The following is a 20,892-nucleotide window of genomic DNA, read 5'->3' on the forward strand; positions in this document are numbered from 1 at the left end:
AGATGGCCTCCAAAAAGGTATAAAAGGAGCCCATTTTGCCACTGTCAATCTAAGCTTCCCACTTTAAACCCTATTCTCAAATCAAGTGAGATTACCTAAGAAATAAAGTGCAGGCAAAACTAGTGCCTTGAAGTAAGACTAAGAAATATCTATCTGAGTTATATACTACCTTACAGGGGCTGACTATATAACAAACTAACCTTCTAAACTTAAACTAAACTTCACTCATACAAATAACCTCTCTCTTTTACAGGAAGGGAGATACAAGCTAAGAGAACTACTTCACACTGAGGCAAACTTTCATAGGGTGAAATAAACCTATTCAATTGACAAAGGCCTCAAAGCAAACCCACAGAGAGAAAACAAGAAGGGGACATTTTTAAGTAAACCCTCCCAAGAACTCACACATTATCTACCATGAAAACTAGAAAAGTCATAGATTGTGTACTTAAGGACTGGCAAGAAGTCTTATCCTATATAGTTGTGCTGTCACTATATACGTGTTGTATATAAGACCTTTAAGTAAGAGGACACCATACATTGGTATCATGTGGGATTTGGTACAGGACAAAGTGTTTCTGGATGATGAGAAGAAGCAAAAGTATCTGTGGGCCATTGAAACCTGGGAAGATTGATGCATGTATGCACTTAATGACATTCAACAGCTATATGGCAAGTTATTAGACACTACACTTGTCATTCCAAGAGGATATGCATACCTTATGTCTTTGGAAGCCATGTTGTGCCTCACCTTTGAAAAACCTTTTCTCCCACGATGCCCCATCAAAGGCCTTGCTGCAGACCTTGACTGGTGGAAGAAAATACTTCAGAGTCCTTTTGTTGGTTGCCCCATCCCAAGACCCCCCACTCTGCACGACCCAGAGGCATATTCAGACACTAGTGCCAGCTTCAGAATCGCTGTGGGTATCACAACCTGGCAGGCACATATAAGAAAAGTGCTCAGCCAGTATAAGTGAGTCTCAGCTCTGCCTAGCTGCTATACTCACAGAATGCAAGAATGTTCGACCCTAAAGGGGAAGTAAAGAAAGCAAGGATCCACGGAATGATGCTGAACAACCCTGGTGAATGGCGGTGAAAGCGCGAGAAAGTGCGCGCGGGAAAGCGAAGTGCGAAAGTGCGCGAAGCGCAGGAAGGTAGTGCAAGCGGTGCACAAGTGTAGGAGACTGATACTGAGACTGATAAGAGGTAAAGCGCGGATCTAGACGGATACTGATAGTGCCACTAGCTATAGACTGATGCTAGGGCCTCAAGACGATGATGGACACATGCATTGCATGGAACTAACTGGTGATAGATACTGAGTGGTAGGAAGGTGGTGGTAGCAAGCTAAGGTGCAAAAGTTGGGTGTAAAAACAAACATGAGAGTATGTAAGTTCTACCTAAGTGCTCTCCCAGGGCTCGGAGCCGAATAGGGAGCGCTCTAAGTATGTAAGTGAGGTAAAGTGATGTAAGGTAAGGGTCCATGATGAAATGGGAAGTGTAATATGCCAAATATAGTCCGATAACAAAAAGGGACATACCAAGGGACTGGTTGGACGATGGATGGATGCTCCTGGATGATGCGTGACGCAGTGCGCTTAAGCATGAGAAAGCGTGCAAGGCGCGCGCACGGGAATACTGCGCGTTGTGCAGGAAAGTGTTGCGCCTATGGCGCGTTTCGCAGGAAGTGGTGCGCTCCATGGTGGAAGTCATAGTGGATGATGGTGCAAGTTGTGCCATGATGGCCAGTTGTCAGAATTCGTAAAATGAGCCCATATGAGCCCACAGAAATGCAAGTCTCTACATCGCTATTATTATCAGCACCAGATGGAGAGCATGGTGTCTCCAAAAGGGATGGCAAACCCTCCAAGGTACTAAGGATATTGGCTGGGCAGAAGTGGTTGGATTTGAGTTCCTCATTTAATACCTTATCAATATAAAAGGATCAGAACAGAACTTCCAGGTATACGGAGACAATCAAGGAGTCATTGAAGGTTGGAGGAATGGACACAGCAGAAACAATGCAGTCAACTCAATATCCAAATGAATCTTCTCTAATATTTACAATTCCACAGCACCTTACTCATTCCACCCTGCATACATTGCAAGCAAAGCAAACCCAGCCAATGACCCATCAAGAGGTATCTACAGTAGCACAGAACTCTTGCTCCCAACCCTCCCTATCCCCATTGGGTTATGACCTTTCCTCATTGACCCTTTTGTCATCTCAACAGACCCAGCAGAATATAGCACGGACAGGGCAGCTTCAGTCATTGATGAGAGTGCTTCTTTTGATGATTCCAATAGCATCAATAGAAATGATGCCGAGGTTAACACAGACTCACTCTATCACATCAGAGAACAGCAGCAATGTTATCACCAATAAGAACTATTTTAACATGAGCCTACCCTCAGAGCTATTAGCAAAACTACAACCCTATGGAACAGGTCTAATACCTATCCCATCATAACTATGACTGCACTGCCTGGTGTGGGAAAGGTTGAGACTCTGGTTCCCCTCAGAGACTAGGATAGCAAGAGGTCGAGATGGAAGGTTTCTAGCAATTACTGATAAAGATCTGGAGAGGGTATTATCAGTGACGAATCTATCATGGACTCCTAGCATGAGAGAATGCTATGGAGCAGGCCTCTTGGTATTTCACATCTTCTGTGATGGACAAATCATCCCAGAAGAACAATGCTGTCCAGTAGATACATGGACCATGTTGAACTTTGTATCAAGCTGCGCTAGATCATATTCAGGGAAGACCTTAGCAAACTATGTCTATGCAGTGAAGGCATGGCATACCTTACATAGCCAGCCATGGAATATTCAACAGGATGAATTGAAGGCAGTCTTGGATGGAGCCATAGAACTCACTCCAGATACCTCAAAGCGCACCAAATACAAACTATTCACTCCAAAACTCATCCTTGAAATTTGTTCTCAACTCAATCTATCAGCCTCACTGGATGCAGCAGTATATGCCTGCTTCACAAGTTCCTTTGATGTGCTTTGTCACCTGGGAGAACTCATCATTAATGTTATGAAAGCTTTCGATCCAAAAAAGCATATCAAATGTTTGGATGTCGTGATAGATGTAGAAGATAGACATGGACTTCAGGTAACCAAGATCTTTCTACCTTGTACCAAGACATCTGCAACTGGTGAGGGAGTATACCGGGCACGTCAAGAGAACCACACAGACCCAAAAATTGCCCTACTTAACCATTTCACAATCAACGATCCACCTTCTAATAGTCACTTATTTGCCTGAAGACATACCAAAGGCCTAAGACCCTTGACCAGGATGGAATTCTGGAAATGGATTAGCAGTATAGTGAAGAGAGCAAGATTAGGTGACTTGAAAAGCCATGGCCTATGCAGTATAGTGAAGAGAGCAAGATTAGGTGACTTGAAAGGCCATGGCCTATGCATGGGATGAACCCTCAAATATCTGCTGTGCAGAATCCCATTCAATGTAGTGAAATCAATGGGACAATGATCAAGCGAAGCCTTTACACTTTATCTGCATGAACATGCACTAATATTAGTGCTGTACTTACAAGAGTCATTGGTGCTACATCCCTTCATTTGTTATACCATGCCTGCAACACATTAGAGAGGTAAGCCTATTCATTATGCCCTTCTCCTTCGAATATGGGAGTCCATGCTGCACCTGACGTGTTGTAGGGCTCCTGCTCTATTTTTGGGAATCACGGCTCATCATGGACTTTCTCTGCAGGATCAAAACAATATTTCAGGTCACAAACCCTTCGGGTTTGAGCCCAAATAGCCTCACATTACCATTGATACTATTTGTACTGAATCAGATGTTATTTCCGACCAATAGAATCTGATTCCTTGCTTGCTAACACGAAAAGTGTACAGTTACACATAGAACTGACAACACATTTTAACAGCACCATCATGGAGCCCAGCATCTTTGAATTGCTGAAAACTTCCAGCGAAGAATGTGCCTTTATATTTAGTAGGTATTTGCACACATGATAATAGAATGAAATGTTCACCAATACATAACAGTCGAGCATCACTCTCAAGCAACCACTCACATTCACATTGTATCAAACAAGCTAATGAATGCTCAATTTGAAACAAACAGTGATCAGATAATATACATGCAGTCACCTTCAATCATAACAATGAATACATTGTATGATGATCATTCAGAATTTAGCCATGCATATACCAGCTATGACATTGACTTTGAGGAGCTGAAATGTTGACAGGTACTGCCAAACTTATCATGACCTATCCCCAGACATCTGTTGTGTATGCAGACTCACTCAGGCTTGGATTGGCCAAAGACTTAGTACAGGTTGCTGCAACAGTCAAGAAGAGAAGAGCATCATAGTGAGGCCAAAGAACAACAAAGAGAACTCATTTACCAGGTGTATGCATGTACAAATAAGATGTTGTTGTAAGTGAATGTTGCAATTCAATACATCTCTTGGTTGCTGAAGACACAACAGTCAAAAAATTGAATTGGTTGAGAGCACAACTGTAGCGCCAAAGAACAACAAACAAAACTCGGGGGGAAAACATGTACAAACAATGCCGGGCGATTTCGAAAATAAAATCGGAGCAAGGTCCAGGGCGAACCCTAGTGATAAAGTAATGTATGCACTACAGCGAGCGATGACAACAATGATGATTCAACACTCCCGTCATTTGCCTGTCACATAGTACTGCCTGCAGGGAAACGTGTGTCGGGTAGCATGCCTTTAAATTGATTTATAGGCGGTGGCAACAAATATCCGTACATGCATGTCGAGATCTGTCCAACGTCTGCCAACAGACTTGTGTTGTGTGAACACGCCACCTAATAAATCCTTGATCGGAGCTTTTATTCGTTCATGTCAACTTCCAGTATCCCCCCATGGTTGTCCGCCTGCCAGTGTTCTATACATGATACATCTCAGCGCGCGTCAATAAACTCACGGTTTACTGCTGGTGGTTCTTCGTTCCCAACATCAATGCATCACGCGCTATTCCATTCGTAATTGAACACCGGTAATATTAACGCCTAGCTCAATTCGTCAGATACATTGATGTTCTTACTCGAAGCGGTGCGCCTTCCCGTCAGGCACGTACATAACCTTCTCTAGCTAGGGTCAACCCTTCTTATAGTTCGATGCATAAATCATTTCCGTTTCTTGCCTCTCACTTACTATCGGGTTGCCTCTGGGTGTATAGGCACTACCATGTACTTCCTCCCTTGGGTGTCGTTGTTTTTCAGCATCCTTTGGGCCTCCGCGGTAGCTGCCATCCCATCACCCACTTATAAGAGGGCTTCCAGTCCTTTTGTGAGCACCAGTGGCCCTGACTTTGTGGTGAACGGGAGGTATGGATTAATCTCTGTTGGATGCGAACCCGTAGTAATCATCTTTAATCAGTTTATTGAAGTACATCGGTACTAACGCTTATTGGCTACCTACGCTAAACACGAACGAAGATATATGGAACACGCTTGGGAACATATCAGCTCTCGGCATCAAGGTCATCAGATTGTGGGCATTCAACGGTATCTATCACTGTTTTGCTCTTTAGATGCAAATGATCGTTGATCCCATAAACCACGGTCAGATGTGGACACCATTCCCGTGAATGGTACTTGGCTACAGCTTATCAAGGATGGTACCGTTTCCGTCAACGATGGGCCGAACGGCCTCCAGAAGCTTGACACTGTCATCCAAATGGCCGAGCAACGAGGACTATACGTCATTCTATCTCTTACGAACAACTGGGACCCTTTCGTGAACTCGAGCGCCGTCACGAACAGCTCCATTCCTCGCAATTATCTATCCAACAATTACGGTTGGTCTTAATCGAACTCTTAACCCCTGCATCGTTTTGATCATGATTTTAGGTGGCATGGATCTATATGTTCAACAATTCGGCCTCCAAACTCATGACCAGTTCTATACCAACCCGTCAATATTAACGTCTTTCATGAATTACACAACGCAAGTGGTCTCCCGCTACGTGAATAGTCCATCGGTCTTCAGTTATGAATTGGCGAATGACCCCAGGTACGTGATGGCTGATATTGCGGAGCTGCTCAACTTAATACACTTTATTCAGATGCAACTCTACATTGCCAGCATCTCCTACCTGCACGACTGAAACGATCACGACCTGGCATGCGACGGTAGCTGCGCACATCCGCAGCATTGATCCAAACCACCTCATCTCTTCGGGGTATGTCACAATATCAATCACAGCCATAGACACTGTTTGACGGCTGATCTAGTGTCGGAGGATATATGTGTACAGATTGTCCGAAATTATACCCTCTGACCCCATCGCCAGCGCCTCCTGCCCCATCGCCGGCTCCTGGAAAAAAGAAGCGCAGCCAAGGAAAACCCGTAACCAAGGAGCAAATCCTTCGAGAACGATCGGAGAGGAGACGCCGCAACAGGGAAACTGCGAAACGTGCGGGAACTCTGGTGGAAGACGGCGTGCGAATAAGAGGGCGGTGGGTTTCGACAGGTAAGTCAAACATATCGCAGCAGTTCCTTGGCTGATTATGTTTGACAGCTACCAAGAGGCAACAGACTTCGACTACAGGGTCAATGTATGACGGTTCATACGGCGTCGACAGTCAAGACATCTCGAACATTCCAGATATTGGGTTCTCTTCCTTCCAGTTATTCCCCGATCAGCAATCATATGGTCCTGATGACCCGAACGTTGCGCCTTGGCAAAGTGTAGAGCAAAACGGTGCCCAGTGGATCACCAATCAGGCCCAAAGTGCCTCTGCGTGAGCATCTTGTCATTGTCCAATGCATCGGATGTCTGATATCTATCTCAGCGTCGGGAAACCTGCGGTACTCACTGGCTTTGGTCTAGTCACGCAAAGCAATGCTCCTTACTTCGTGCCATTTAACTCTACGGTTGCTCCATTTGCTACTGACGGTCGTGAGAAGCCTTCTGCGACAAGTCATGCTTAACTAATTTATTTTCTCAGAGTCGGGGATTACGTTAGGTGCCCGCAGGCTACTGAAACGACAATCAACCACGAGTTATGGTGTGACCAGCCAACAGCAAGCAAGCACTTACACGTCATGGATTAATAGTGCGTTCTTCAATATCACCCTTGGTATCTTTTCCGGCCTTACAAATCTTTGATTAGCTGGTATTGCTGCGGGACTCAACGGCATAGTCCAGTACCAGTGGGGTCAGTCCGGCCTTACAACTGAACCTGGTACTACCGTTACCCCCACTACTACCACTGGAGAAACGTCTACGCCGAGTAGCCCAGGAGAGGTACCCACTCCCCAAGAAACCACTGGCGAGTCCCCCAATGATGGTTACTCTATGTTCGTGGTCCGGCCATTTTATTCTGACATGTACTGACCTGTTCGCAGTACTGGCTCCACTACTGATCAACAAATCCTTGGGAGCGCGTCCCAGTCCATTGCCGCGGACTGAAAGACACTTGACCTCATATTTGAACGAACGCTACATGACTTGCTCCCGGAATCAATGGACATGTGTCACATTGTTGTACAATCTGGTGATGAAATCGCGCTACCCTTCTTGGACATCTGTGCGGACTTCCGGTACAATTGTTTTTACAAATGTGTAACTTCATATACGTATATACTACTGAGGTATCGCGAGTAGAAGTTGTTCTTGTAACGTAGTGATTTTATATATTGTTGTGACTCGATTAGATCCGGTTTGCAACTTCAATTGAGTCAGTTCTATGAGCCATCATGAGCTCACAGACACGATCGGTCACTGATTATCAGAAGAAGCAACAAAAGATGCTGTATATAAATATGTTGTACATGTAATTGCAAGTCCAATAGCAGCGGTGGTACGCCGGGTGGATCACATTGCACCATCAAGAACCCCAGTGCGGGCAAATCAGTGAATCAGGAGCTATCAACTTGCCGCTAGAGTCCACATGGGTTTGCACTGACTTGTTCCAGACTCCAAGGTATAGAATTGACAATACGTAATTGCCGCACTCTGAATCAAACTTTGACAAAATCATGATCAAACTTCTGAACTTCTTACGGATCTGTCCGGATCCGTCTGTACACGACTTGTCAGTTCTCAACGTAACATGTAACATTGTGTCATACAATGAGCTGACTTGTTACAACACTCTCAAACACGTCAATTTAGCGATCTCCCAGCCCGCACGAATGGCGGGAAGTGCGTGGATGAATTCAAATGTGACTCACGTGCGTGCACTTCTTCGAACCTCACTATTGTCGGTTACACAGATTCGAGCTACATTTCAACTGCTTTAGGCTGTCCACTTGTTTCCCTGTGTCCAGATCCAACACTCGAAGACTCTTGTCGTGGGAGCCAGTAACAAGGAGACGGGTACCACAGATGAAAGCTACCTTGTTCACCTATTTCCCAGGCGTCAGTTCGAGTCTGTGAGGCATTTCCTTCCGAATTGGCGCTTGGGACGCTACGTTGTGAGTGCCAGTGATGGCCGCCATTGAATCTTTTCCGGTATCTCAGTTAGCAGAGCGTCACGTCGCATGTCAGCCTTGCTGTAAATACGTGGCATCCCGCATGCAAGTTAGTGTTTCAGGTGGTCGCTTGTAATGTGCTTCGCCATGTTGCGGCTGATTCTATTTCTCATCCCATCAGTCTCTTCCCGCATTGAGCTTGTACTGTTAGGTGACCACATGAATGCAACGAATCATCGGCTTGGTGTCTATGGTAATATCGTAATCTCAGCCTGAGGGAGAAGCAGCTTTTAGTTCCTACCGGCATCATTGGCTGGCAACTACCCTCTTGGTATGCTGAATTACACGACTTCTCCTGACCACTATAAGTTGATTCCATCTACAGGTTGTCATGCGCAAGTATGGCCACCATACGAATGCGCAGCTCTACATGTAGGCTGGCTCATATACGCGCGAGATTGTGCATACAAGCTGTCATCGATACAGGCCGTACGGCCTATCATTGAGCATGACAGGACACTACTGTTACACGCATTCTCATCGAAGACCACCACTAACATCAGATTCTTCCTGTGTTTGCGCGCTCTGTACCGCTGCGCGAGCTGGTACATGTGGGACTGATTCGCGGTTCATGACAGTGGACACTACGGTTAGCTACTGCCATTCTTGCCTGCACAACCGGCTACCTCGTCAGGCAGACCTTACCCGTTTGGCATATTTAGCTTGAACTCATCGATTTATCTTCACTATTCTTGGCCAAGTGGTTGACAGATTCAAGATCTGTTCGTGCATATTCGAAACCTGCTTACAATAGTTTTCTCTATGATCGCACCTTGGGCATGAGCTCATGGAGAGGTCCTCGAACGTTAACCATAAGACTTATGGCCAAGTTGTTAACAGATTCCAAGTCTGTTCCTCTTGGATGGTGTGGGTTCGAAACCTGCCGACAATATTTTTTCTCTATAATCTGCATGTTGCGTATCACAGTACATTCACTGGGCAGTGGGAGCAGCATCGAATTGCGTGTGTCGTTAAATACTCAGTACATGTGGTGATATGTACTCTAACATAAAAGAAAGCCTAAAGCCTAGCGGGTCCCTGGAGCTGGAAGCAGACGAATTTCGTCCAGGTGAGAACTGCAAAGTAGCCGATGCCTGGAACACGTTCAACGTCCAACGGGAAAGGGGGTGCGTTACCAGTAGCTGCGCTGATACTTCCAGTCTGCATGGTTACTGGGGTAGCTCCGCTGATAACATTGGATGTTCCTGCTAGTGGTGTGCTGCTGCTTGAGGCACCAGCGTAAGCTTACTGGCGAGGAGGAGGACGTGGTGGCTGCGCCAACTTATGCCTTTTCCACTGTGGGCATTAGCGGTGCGCTACAAGACAATATCAGCGTCACAAGATGGATATCGAAAAATTGGGAAACTTACATATTTGCCTCGCGTCGCTACGACGTCCACAAGGGGAATCCTGCGTGGGCAAGGAGGATGGCCTTTTGGAGCAGAGGAGTGAAAAAAGAAATGTTCTTAATTCCGGACCTTTTGGTGTGGCGAGTAGTAGCAACGCAGCTGTTGTGTCCAAGTGGAGAATGTGGATCAAACTGTCAAAGGATGGTGAGACGTGTACCGACACTACTGTACCATATGCAACTCTCGCAGAAGAACTCCTGATTATTGTATTCGACGGTTGGCACATTGACAATGTCGTACACATGGATTGAGTATCCTGTAGGAGATGCAACTTAGTGCCTACTCACCTTAGTGCGCGCAAGTGACCACTCCCTTATCGACGCTCCTGCTAACTGAGACACGGGAAAAGGTTCAATGGCGGCCACCACTGGCACTCACAAAGTAGCATCCCAAGCGCCAACTCGGAAGGAAATGCCTCACAGAGTCACAGACTCGAACTGACGCTTAAGCATTTTGAAAAATAGGTGAAGGAGGGAGCTTTCATCCGTGGTACACCTCTCCTTGTTACTGGCTCCCACGTCTTCGGGTGTGGGATCTGGACACAGGGAAACAAGTGGGCCCACGCAGCCCGGAGTAGTTGAAATGTAGCTCGAATGATTCGAATCTGTGTAACCGACAATAATGATGTGCACGCACGTGAGTCACATTCAAATTCATCCATGCACTTCTCACCATTCGTACAGCCCGGCCTCAGCTTCGTATAGCTGCAGATGCGTTTGGGCTCTTGCCTGTCCTTCTTGTGCACCAGGCTGACCGGCCTTCTCATCCTCTATTGAAGGTGTACATTTTGGTGCTCGCCTGCCCATGGATTCAAATGTGTGGACCTTGTCGATTCTAAACTACATGTTTGCACTCATGACTTATGAGGATGTCTCTGAAATTCCCAGTCCAGGTCAAATATGTGCAGGTTGTAGCTCAATTGATACCCACGTAGTTTGTTAATGTACTAGCCTGAGCTAGTGTCGTACCTTCACATTACGATGACTTGGCTTGAGTGAGCCGGACGGACCCGGAAATTTGAATTCCCAGACGTCACGCGTCACGCACTACTCGTCACAGTGAGTGGTGCGTCACGTGTAGAGCGACACTACGCGTCCATCTTAAGACTTCCTTGCCACCATCTGCGAGTTCGGTGTTCATGAAGTTCTTTATCGACAATTTACCTGTTTGTATCCTTATATTTGATGGATATTAGAAAGGAATCGTGATACTGAATTCCTTTGCTTCAGATTATCTTCCCTTACGACCGAATTTACCCTGGTTCGTGCATTCAAATGCCAGCCATACTTAACGCTGAATCTGTTACCTGCAGAACAATATGCGTACATGTGTGATCTCAAACGAACCCTGGATGCAACAGTACAGCACACGTGATATTGTTCTGGACCTGCTATTCTGACTGCTTTCCTCTAGGGGCACTGCGTTCTGGAGATGCCTTCAGGAACAGGGAAAACCGTTTCACTGCTGTCTCTAATTGTGTCATATCAACAGGTACGTTTCCAAGCTTGCATCGTAGTATATTTTTGAGCGCTGCTCGCTAGTTTTACCCCACGAAACGGAAACTTATCTATTGCTCACGGACGGTTCCGGAGATCGAGAAAGCATTGGCCGAGCTGAAACGTCTCATGGCATACCGGATCAAGTTTGCGGAGACTCCAGAACAGAAAGCAAAAGAAGAAAGTTTTATGGGACTCGGACTCACGAGTAGGAAGAATCTATGCATACACCCAGATGTGAGTACACATTACAATGAACATGAAAGAGCCCGTTCCACAGCTTACTTTTCTCGGTGTGGTACCTTTCTAGGTCTCTAAGGAGAAGAAGGGCAAGATAGTTGACGCCCGTTGTCGAGACCTCACCAATTCTGCCACATGTGAGAAAGGTCGCGCAGACCCAGGTTCAGTCGAATTGTGTGATTGGCATGAGGTGAGACAGTGAAATTTACATTAATTGTTCCATGGGTGTTGAGCCATCTTAGAACCTGGGTAAAGGCGAACCTGGGTCCTTAATACCCTCTGGCATATGGACACTAGCCGATGTTCTTCAGCACGGGCGTGAAAATAAGACATGTCCATACTTCACAGTTCGGCGAATGGTGAGTGACGTCAATATCATCCAGTAACCCTCATCAACTGTCCAAGATGCCGTTCGTGGATGTCATCATCTACTCATTTCACTATCTGCTTGATCCCAAAGTTGCCGAACAAGTTTCCAAGGAACTTTCAAAAGATGCCATCGTTGTTTTTGATGAAGCCCACAATATTGGTAGGACCCCTTGTCGAATAACTGTTTGATTTCTCTACAATTCATTGCAGACAATGTGTGCATCGAGTCATTGAGCATTGACTTGACCCGACCGATGTTAGATTCAGCTGCTCGCAGTGTCGTGAAATTGGGCGAAAAAATAGAAGAGTCGGTGTTTTATATATCATTGTGATCGTAGCACTCAAGCATATTCTTTCTAGGATCAAGAAAACGGACGCGGCCAAACTACAGGACGAGTATGCGAAACTTGTCGAGGGGCTACAGGAGTCAGCGGCTGATGCTGCTGACGAAGACGCATTCATGGCTAATCCAGGTTCGTCGAGAAAGAAAGCAACCTTCAATTATACTGAGATTTCCAGGAAAGTTTTGCCAGACGACCTCCTCACAGAAGCTGTTCCAGGAAACATCAGAAAAGCCGAACATTTTGTGGCATTTTTGAAGCGATTCGTGGAGTATCTCAAGGTTTTCAGTTTGACACCCATGCGGCACACTTCGCTGACAGTTACCGTAGACCAGAATGCGCGTTTTGCATGTCGTTGCCGAAACGCCATTGTCGTTCCTACAGCACTTGAAAGATATCACTTATATTGAGCGGCGACCATTACGGCAAGTGTTGTTTTCTTTCTACCAGTATTCTCTAATGTCAGCCTTCAGGTTTTGTGCAGAGCGACTACAGTCGATGATCCGTACATTGGAACTGAATCGGCTAGATGAGTACTCAGCATTGCAGAAGGTCGCAAGTTTTGCAACGCTCGTTGCAACTTACGAAAAGGGTCTGAATACGAATTCTCATTAATATCTATATATTAACTCCGTTGCAGGGTTTCTTCTTATTCTTGAACCATTCGAAACCGATAACGCGACCGTTCCTAACCCCATCTTCCACTTCACGTGAGAGTTTGGTTGCGTATTCCGAAATTTATTGCCTACTCAGCATTAATTTCAGATGCCTAGACCCGTCGCTCGCGATCAAACCCGTATTCGAACATTTCAGTAGCGTCGTAATTACTTCAGGAACCATATCCCCGTTAGACATGTATCCAAAGATGCTGCAATTCACCCCCGTCGTGCAAGAAACATATCCCATGACGCTCACACGCAATGCTTTCTTACCGTTGGTGAGTTGTCTCGCTAGTCTTTGTGCTATTGTCCACTGAAAAGTAGTCAAGGTCATCACGCGAGGAAGTGACCAAGTTGCTATCAGTTCACGTTTCGAAGTCAGAAACGACCCTGCCGTAGTTCGCAACTTTGGAAGCATTCTCATTGAGTACAGCAAGATCGTACCGGACGGCATTGTAGCTTTCTTCCCTAGTTACCTTTACATGGAGTCCATCGTCGCAGCTTGGAATGATATGGTAAATCCATGTGCCCCAAGAGATGAAACTACATTCATCATTTTCTTAGGGTATTCTCAACGAGGTCTGGAAGAACAAGTTAATATTTGTGGAAACGCCAGATGCAAACGAGACGAGCATCGCTTTGGAAAACTATCGCCGAGTGAGAAATGCTTATGGCACAAAAATGTTCGGCCGCTCACTGAATTACTGCAGGCTTGCGATAATGGTCGAGGAGCTGTTCTTCTGTCTGTCGCGCGTGGCAAAGTGTCAGAGGGTATCGATTTTGATCACAACTATGGGAGAGCTGTGATCATGTTTGGGTTTGTGATTAAATTCATAGATCAGAGTCAGCAACTGATAAAATCGCAAATAGGGTGCCATATCAATACACGGAGAGCCGGATATTAAAAGCACGGTTGGAGTATTTGCGTGATGCATACCGTATAAGAGAATCTGAGTTCCTTGGTTTTGATGCTATGCGCAACGCCGCTCAATGTGTCGGACGTGTCCTGCGAGGTAAGACTGATTGGGGTCTGATGGTATTCGCGGACAAGGTTAGTTATCTTTTGCAAACAATCGTTTGACTAACTTGCTAATCGTGACAGCGTTTTGCTCGTGCCGACAAACGGGCCAAGTTACCCTCGGTGGATAAATCAATATATCACGGAGGTTGCTTCTAATCTTTCCACGGACATGGCCTTGACACTTTCCAAGCTCTTCATGCGCACAATCTCGCAGAATCCGAACGAAAATCAGACTGGTGTATCGTTATGGACACTGGAAGATATAGAGAAAGCACAAGCAAAACAGAAGGAACAAGCATCTGCTCATGGAGCAACAACAAGAGCAGCAAGATGACATGGACATCGACTATGGAGACGGTGGGATTGATGATGACGTGTTGTTGGGCTTGGATGTGTAGTTATACATAGTAGAGATAAATTTTTAGTGAAGGGAATCCTTGAAATCATCGAGGCGGATATGAACACTAAACCTAACTGATAGAAGAATACATTAGGTGATCCAAGACGTGATATATATATACAGAGTGAGGTTAGACGACTAGTGGTGAGGTATGTCGGATTGATTGCATCCTGTCATGGTGGGCATTGTGGACATTTTCCCGGTTGCTGTGAAGATTACGGATCAACACTAGACCAAATTTAAATGAGGAATGCATACTTCTAGTGTGATCAGCCGCTGAGGTTGACTGGAGAATAACAATAAGCGACACAAAGCTTCGCGGGAGCAAAAAAAAGCTATTATGATGGTGGCTTACCTATAATACCGACGGCAATTGCATGGTCTCCCCTGTGATCCGCACGTGGTCGGATGACTGGTACTGAGCTTGCAGTCTCGTGTAAAACAATCAATGTAAGTGTCGCCTTGGAATGTGAGATGGCCGCATGCCGTATTTTTCGTGAATCGCAGCTGTCGATAGCACATCTAATATATAGGATAAAGGGCTATTTCAGTTTGATATGATAAAGAAGTTTGAATGTGGACTTACACTTCGTCGGCGGAGGTAGGACAACGCTAATAAGCAAGCGACAAGTTTTGAGTTTACCAAAGGCACTGCTTTTTATGACTTCGTGAGATCTTCCCGGCGGCATCGTTATTGGCAGGTGGCACGGGCTTACCGCAGATCGCTGGGCAGGAAAAGGTCGTTGGTGCTGAGGTATACAAAGGTAGGCGGGGAGAGCCTCAAATGCTCCTGCTTTTAAGCCGAGAGTGTGCGCAGTATAATTAACTAATATTACATACGATTCATCTCGCGCTACAGGTCCGCCAACTCCCGTGTCATACCAATTTTTGGCCTATAGGAGAGACCTTTCAACTGCTTTTTGGCAAAAAAAAAGTACAAGTCTCAAGATCTCAGAGATGAGGGTGCGAACTTTGGGCGAAATTTTCTCCCTTTGACCTTGTTTGCAATTGATCGACGTTCATGCCGCATCATGGGCGCGAGGCAAATGGAGACGTGAGTTTGTATTCCGCCCAAGGAAATTATTTTCCGAAGCCATGGTTCCTCTCTCCATTCCGTGGAATGTAGAAAAGGTACGATCTTACCGACCAGCTTCTCTTCCTGGGTATCAACTGGTATCAGTCCCATTTTGGTCTCTCTGAAGCTCGAAGACGTTCAGGATTCCAGGAAGATTTATAAATAATTCGACATTTTGTGAGACCATCGACTTGGTCGTCAAAAATGAGTCGGGGAGTGAAGCGGCGGACTGCTACGTATAGGGGACTCATCGACAAAGTCCACAGGTTAATCGGTTATAAACGGATCTTGTTACGGTGGCCTACTTGGCGGCCGGCTCGTGGCCAGAGTAAAGGCTTGAAGCATTTTAGCGGCTTCGCACCTCCAAAGGTGGTTGTGTATAGGCTCCTATAACAGTTTGACATGTAATTTTCTGTCTCCGCTCGATCCGAGTGCCACTGACATACCCGGTGCACATGCCCGAGTCCAATACTGTTAACAGTTTTTTATTGCTGAAGAAAATCTTCACAACTTGTCTTCGTCTCGGAAGAGCGACATAGTCTCAACTTCCAAATCTACATGAATATTGCTGTGCGCTCCTGCAAGTCAACCATGTTAGACCATGTTCCCACCTCGACCAATCGGATGTGACAGGTCTCTTGCTCGCATGTTGCCGTATTCGAGGGCTATATCCTGCTATATCTTGCGCAGATTTTAGATCCCCTCTCTATTTGGACCAAATTTTCAATTGATAAAATCAACCGGGAAGCCGAATTGACGCGGCGTCAATGTCATCAGTACTCTTTGCTTGATCTTTGCTCTGAAAGTTTTTCCACGACTTCGAAAACCCCGCGCTGGAATCGGCATAATTTGAATCGTGACGTGCGGGCTATGACACAAATCCCCATTCTCTCGGCGCACCAGGAAGTATCATTCTTGAACCTAATATATATCTGCGATAACAGCTTCCCTTGTTGAGACTATACGCCTTTGATAAACCTGCATAACATTCGGTGAAATCTGCAACTGGATTCAGCGCTCAGCTATCACATACTTGATGAAACATGCAAGAGTCACGGTACCGGTACCAGCCTTGGCAGAGATTATTCGTTGTTTTTGGCATTATGATTATAACAAGAAGGCCTGCCGGGAAACGGCTCCCCAATCCATCCTTTCATGCGGTACAGCTCAGATAAACGATGTTCCCCTGTCACCGTACTCTGCTCGATGTTCAGACATCGAGCATGAGGCAAAATGTCTTCGCCAGATAGGTACATGGCTTTCGCATTGTGGATTTAATGCTCGCATGGTACCGCGAATGTCAGTTAATTTACTCACGTTGAATTGAAGAACCTACGAGGATGTGACCACCTGTACAGTTGTTATCAGAGCATGGTCCGGACTTATTGTTAGATTGACTGGAGTTTCTGGATCTGTGGCATGCCGCTGTTTCAGTACGTGATTGGGTGACATCATATCAGCATCTGTCAACATCGTTGACCAGGTCATCTGTCAGTGTGGTGCTGTGACGTGAAGTTGCAGGATGACATCTTCATACCAATCCTATGATACTGATTCATATCCGCCTTCAGCTCTGGTAACTGGTTAATCAATGGCGCCAAAAGCATGTCCACTTCGGGAATTAAAGGGAGGCCATTGCCATGACAGGCTTGGCCAGATGAACGTTTAGATACGTTTCGTCACGCTATAGTAATAGCGGTGACAATCATGTGTGAATGGCTACGGTCCTTGTCCGGTCGTCGAGGATCAGAGACGAGGCGACAAGTGCACAACGAAAACGTCCGAGTCATGGGTTGCGCATGACAACGATCCACTGACGTACAAAACTAATCAGTGATCCAGAAACTCGCGGCGTAAAGCTTGCCAGGGGCGTCCTCCTAACTTTTCACTGATGCAAATGACATGTTCCCCACCCCAAATTTTCTTCGGACTGCCTTCTATTGAAAATATCACGAAGATCATTGGACGGTCATCTTCGCAGATCTCAACCCACGACAAGACAACCGCATAAAAAGCGAGGAGATCAGCCCTGAGATATACAAAACATGCATTATACGTCCTAACCCCCAACTTAGTCTAATGTTCGTGCAAAAAGTAAGATGCACCTCATGTCAGTGCAGGAATTTCCTCTGACGCAACCTCCGCGACCTCATCGTGAGAAATCTTTTCCTTGATATTCCGTATTGGTTCGCCCCTGATGACCTTCTTTACTTCCTCGGCATCCAAAGTTTCGTGTTCTACCAGGGCGTGCGCAAGCTGCAAGCACACAAACGGAAACTGTTGAGACGTGAAGAAACAGGAAAAAGAGGTGCGCGCACCCGATGTAGTTCCTCTTTCTTTTCCGTTAGAAGTTTGGTCGCCCGCGCCTCACCTTGTTGCAGTAATCTAACGGCAGGATGTTCAACATAATGGCAACAACTCAACAGAAGTTACTCGCTTGGTGATTTCCGCATCTATCTTCTCCCTTGTAGCAGGGCTTATCGCTTCATCTTGATCGCTATAGAACACAGGACCAACTTTTTCCGAGAAACCCCATTTCTACAGAAGTCACCCAAGTAGCGGTGAGATGGTCACGTAATGTCCAAGAGAATTTGATTTATGCTAACCTTGACCATAGCGGTCGCAGTACGAGTGGCATGCTGGAGATCAGATGAGGCGCCGCTTGTGAGGCCCCCAGTCCCATAAACTGAAATTCCAAGTCAGGAGTTGTGGGAGATCGGGGTGAGAAGAACTCGCTAAGTCCCTCCGCTACGCGACCACCCATGCAAACGTCAATCGTGGCTTTGAACTCCGTCTGCGTTACTGAATACCGGTCATCTTCAGGAAGTTGGGAAGTCTGATAAATGCGAGAATTAGTATAGTTTTCAGGCCTGAGGGATCATCATCTATACGTACGACGCCCAATGCATGACCACGCGGAACACACGTGACTTTGTGGAGGGGCATGGCACCATCTGTATAAAGAGCTGTCAGGGCATGGCCACCCTACCACCATCCATCAGCTTCGAAATTTCCACGCGAGATTCGTGTGGTTGATGATGCACCTCGTGGTAAGCGGTCAACAACTTGTTCTTCTCGTCAATGTATGCGCTCTTCCTCTCGGCTCCCAAAAGAATACGATCCTACATAAATGTGAGACAAAGTTGGAAAATCGACCCAAGTTAGCCGGCAAATGAAGAGCACGTGCCTTGGCCCATTCGAAGTGCTTTAATGTGACTTCACTATAACCTTCCTTTGATGCTTGTATGGCAGCCTGACTGATATATAATGTGTCAAGGTCTCTGTGAAACAAAGAAAAAGCACATGCTGCACTCACTTCACCATGTTTTGCAGTTCGGCGCCGGAGAACCCTGGCGTACCGCGTGCTAATACCTTCGGATCGACAGCTAAAGGTAAGCCCACCATGATTTAGTGATAGAATTGCGCCGAGCAGTAGAAAAAAACGTACCAACACTTGCGACCACCTCTTTCATGAAATGCTGGAGGAGTTGGACTCGACCACGGATATCGGGCAAAGGAACAGCGATGATCCTGTCAAAGCGGCCCGGGCGCGTCAAAGCACTAGATACAAGATTGTCAAGGACGTCAAAACCAGGTATGACAAGCATAGCACTGACAGGTCCAAACTTTCTGGGAAGTTAGTCGCGGCAACGACGATGATGCCTTCGCTTTGCAAGAAACCATCCATTTCCACCAACAGTTGATTCAAGGTCTGTTTCATGTAATGTTGGTCCCTGTGACTGCGCTTCCCACCAACAGCATCCAATTCGTCGATAAAAATAATGGCGGGCTGTCTCTTACGAGCGGTTGCGAAAAGCTCTCGGACACGCTTAGCGCCAACACCCACGAACATCTCCTCGAACTCGGAGCCGGACGCGAAGAAAAATGGCACACCCGCCTCTCCGGCAATAGCGCGTGCGAGCATGGTTTTACCGGTACCGGGGGGTCCCGTTAGCAAGACGCCTTTTGGAAGTTTACCACCAAGGGACGCAAAAACAGTGGGATCCTTGAGAAATTCTACGATATCGTGAAGTTCCTATATGGGCGTGAAATATAAGTCTTCTCAGGCAGTTTATAAGCTGTAAAGCTTACCTCTTTCACTTCGTCGACACCATGGACATCGCTAAACCGTATGGTTCTTTGTTGAAGTGGCTCGAACTCTGCTTGCCGAGGAACAGGTTTGAGTAAGCCAGAATTCTCCAAGAGCACAGACAAGATGACGAGAATGACTGTCGAAGAACACGAGATTAATGACCTGAAGGTCATGATCTGATATACACTTACAGAATCCACCCATGGCAGTCAAAACTAAGAACCGCACGAGACGCATGATTGTAGACCCTCTTGCTAGAAGTACAAAGTGAGAGGCATGTATTTGTATATGTTGATGACCACTTACGCTCACTGATAGTGACATGAATCGGATTACCGCTTACGCCACTACCCTTGCTTAGGGCAGCTGCGAGATTCGCCGTGTCCGTGCTCTGGGAAGCCGAGGCACCGTCAAGACGAGAAGTTGCGAGTAAAGGTTCTGCGCGCCCAGCAAGTACATCGGAAGCAATCTCTTGACTTCGAGATGGAGGTGGTGTCGGCGACGATGTTGAAGGAGCATCAGAAGGGGAATTCGAAGCGTTAGCCGGAGAATCAGTCAGTGAGGCGTCTGTAGCGGTAGTAGTACCAGCAGCGGCAGCAAGAAGCGAATCACGTCTGCGAACGGCCAAGTTGACTGAAACCTCTTGACCAGTCTTAAGTAAGGATGTAAGATACAGCTGGAACGCTGCATCGGACTGAAGAAGCGGTGATGTTGAATTCTTATCAAAAGAAAAACAACCCATGAGTCCAATGAGAACACAGATGAGAGATGTAAAACATATTTACGAATTCGCACATCCTCTCCCAACGAGTTATGACTACTTCATACCCTGCTTTTACTTGCGTGTCTACAAGAACTTGATACAGGGCGAGCTGCTTAGCAACATCATCTGGATTTGCGTTGGCTTCTGCTTCTAGACGAGCGACCTTCGCTACGACCGCTGGGGCAGGCGTAGACGATGCTTTCGACCAAGGGAATAATGACAGCGCACGACGGAGACACGGCTGTGCAGTTAGTGGTTGGATCCGGTGTTGGGTAATTAGCGGTGATGCTTTATATGCGAGCGTAAATCTTGAGTAGGGTTGTATTGGTCGAGAATTAGAGAACGAGCGGAACTGTATGCATGATTTTGGAGGTAGAGAAACGACTGAACGCCCTTGGGCGCGCAGGATGCCCGGTAGCTACAAGATAACATGGTTAATAGAGTAGCATACGATTAAACTAAAAATTGCCTACCAGGAGGTGCGCGGACATGCACCGGAGAATTAG

General features: G+C 46.3%; 4 protein-coding genes across 4 annotated transcripts; 2 read left to right on the forward strand and 2 right to left on the reverse strand.

Annotated features, from left to right (window-relative positions):
* The first annotated feature begins 4,888 nt into the window (after positions 1-4,888).
* Positions 4,889-7,700, forward strand: DFJ58DRAFT_789320 (glycoside hydrolase family 5 protein). The gene is made up of 11 exons (XM_041390201.1): positions 4,889-5,366; positions 5,419-5,546; positions 5,609-5,839; positions 5,892-6,054; positions 6,107-6,223; positions 6,276-6,514; positions 6,563-6,785; positions 6,837-6,943; positions 6,993-7,100; positions 7,158-7,344; positions 7,393-7,700. The coding sequence occupies exons 1-11, from the start codon at positions 5,227-5,229 to the stop codon at positions 7,454-7,456; spliced, it is 1,707 nt and encodes a 568-aa protein (XP_041243760.1). The 5' UTR covers positions 4,889-5,226; the 3' UTR covers positions 7,457-7,700.
* A 3,321-nt stretch (positions 7,701-11,021) lies between these two features.
* Positions 11,022-14,389, forward strand: DFJ58DRAFT_906290 (uncharacterized protein; the record flags this gene model as incomplete). The annotated part of the gene is made up of 21 exons (XM_041395002.1): positions 11,022-11,094; positions 11,159-11,189; positions 11,242-11,288; positions 11,343-11,420; positions 11,471-11,662; positions 11,736-11,855; positions 11,908-12,024; positions 12,071-12,194; positions 12,245-12,341; positions 12,395-12,507; positions 12,559-12,656; positions 12,706-12,800; positions 12,849-12,967; positions 13,016-13,085; positions 13,141-13,312; positions 13,364-13,549; positions 13,599-13,691; positions 13,745-13,851; positions 13,905-14,085; positions 14,137-14,175; positions 14,201-14,389. The coding sequence occupies exons 1-21, from the start codon at positions 11,068-11,070 to the stop codon at positions 14,387-14,389; spliced, it is 2,295 nt and encodes a 764-aa protein (XP_041243761.1). The 5' UTR covers positions 11,022-11,067.
* Positions 14,390-14,508: 119 nt separating this feature from the next.
* On the reverse strand, positions 14,509-15,030 carry DFJ58DRAFT_391408 (uncharacterized protein). Its single transcript, XM_041380160.1, has 3 exons — positions 14,811-15,030; positions 14,714-14,741; positions 14,509-14,661 (listed from the first exon to the last, which is right to left on the reverse strand). The coding sequence occupies exons 1-3, from the start codon at positions 14,975-14,977 to the stop codon at positions 14,629-14,631; spliced, it is 228 nt and encodes a 75-aa protein (XP_041243762.1). The 5' UTR covers positions 14,978-15,030; the 3' UTR covers positions 14,509-14,628.
* A 2,606-nt stretch (positions 15,031-17,636) lies between these two features.
* On the reverse strand, positions 17,637-20,877 carry DFJ58DRAFT_728128 (ATP-dependent metallopeptidase Hfl; the record flags this gene model as incomplete). The annotated part of the gene is made up of 15 exons (XM_041385556.1): positions 17,637-17,786; positions 17,849-17,915; positions 17,950-18,068; positions 18,137-18,216; positions 18,291-18,366; positions 18,426-18,515; positions 18,575-18,652; positions 18,852-18,916; positions 18,979-19,091; positions 19,148-19,566; positions 19,623-19,759; positions 19,815-19,877; positions 19,930-20,341; positions 20,409-20,804; positions 20,860-20,877. 15 exons carry the CDS (start codon positions 20,875-20,877, stop codon positions 17,637-17,639), a joined length of 2,283 nt encoding a protein of 760 aa, XP_041243763.1.
* Positions 20,878-20,892: the final 15 nt, after the last annotated feature.

This window comes from Suillus subalutaceus (genome assembly GCF_016647625.1).
Source record: "Suillus subalutaceus strain FC151 chromosome Unknown DFJ58scaffold_55, whole genome shotgun sequence".
Classification (NCBI taxonomy): domain Eukaryota; kingdom Fungi; phylum Basidiomycota; class Agaricomycetes; order Boletales; family Suillaceae; genus Suillus; species Suillus subalutaceus.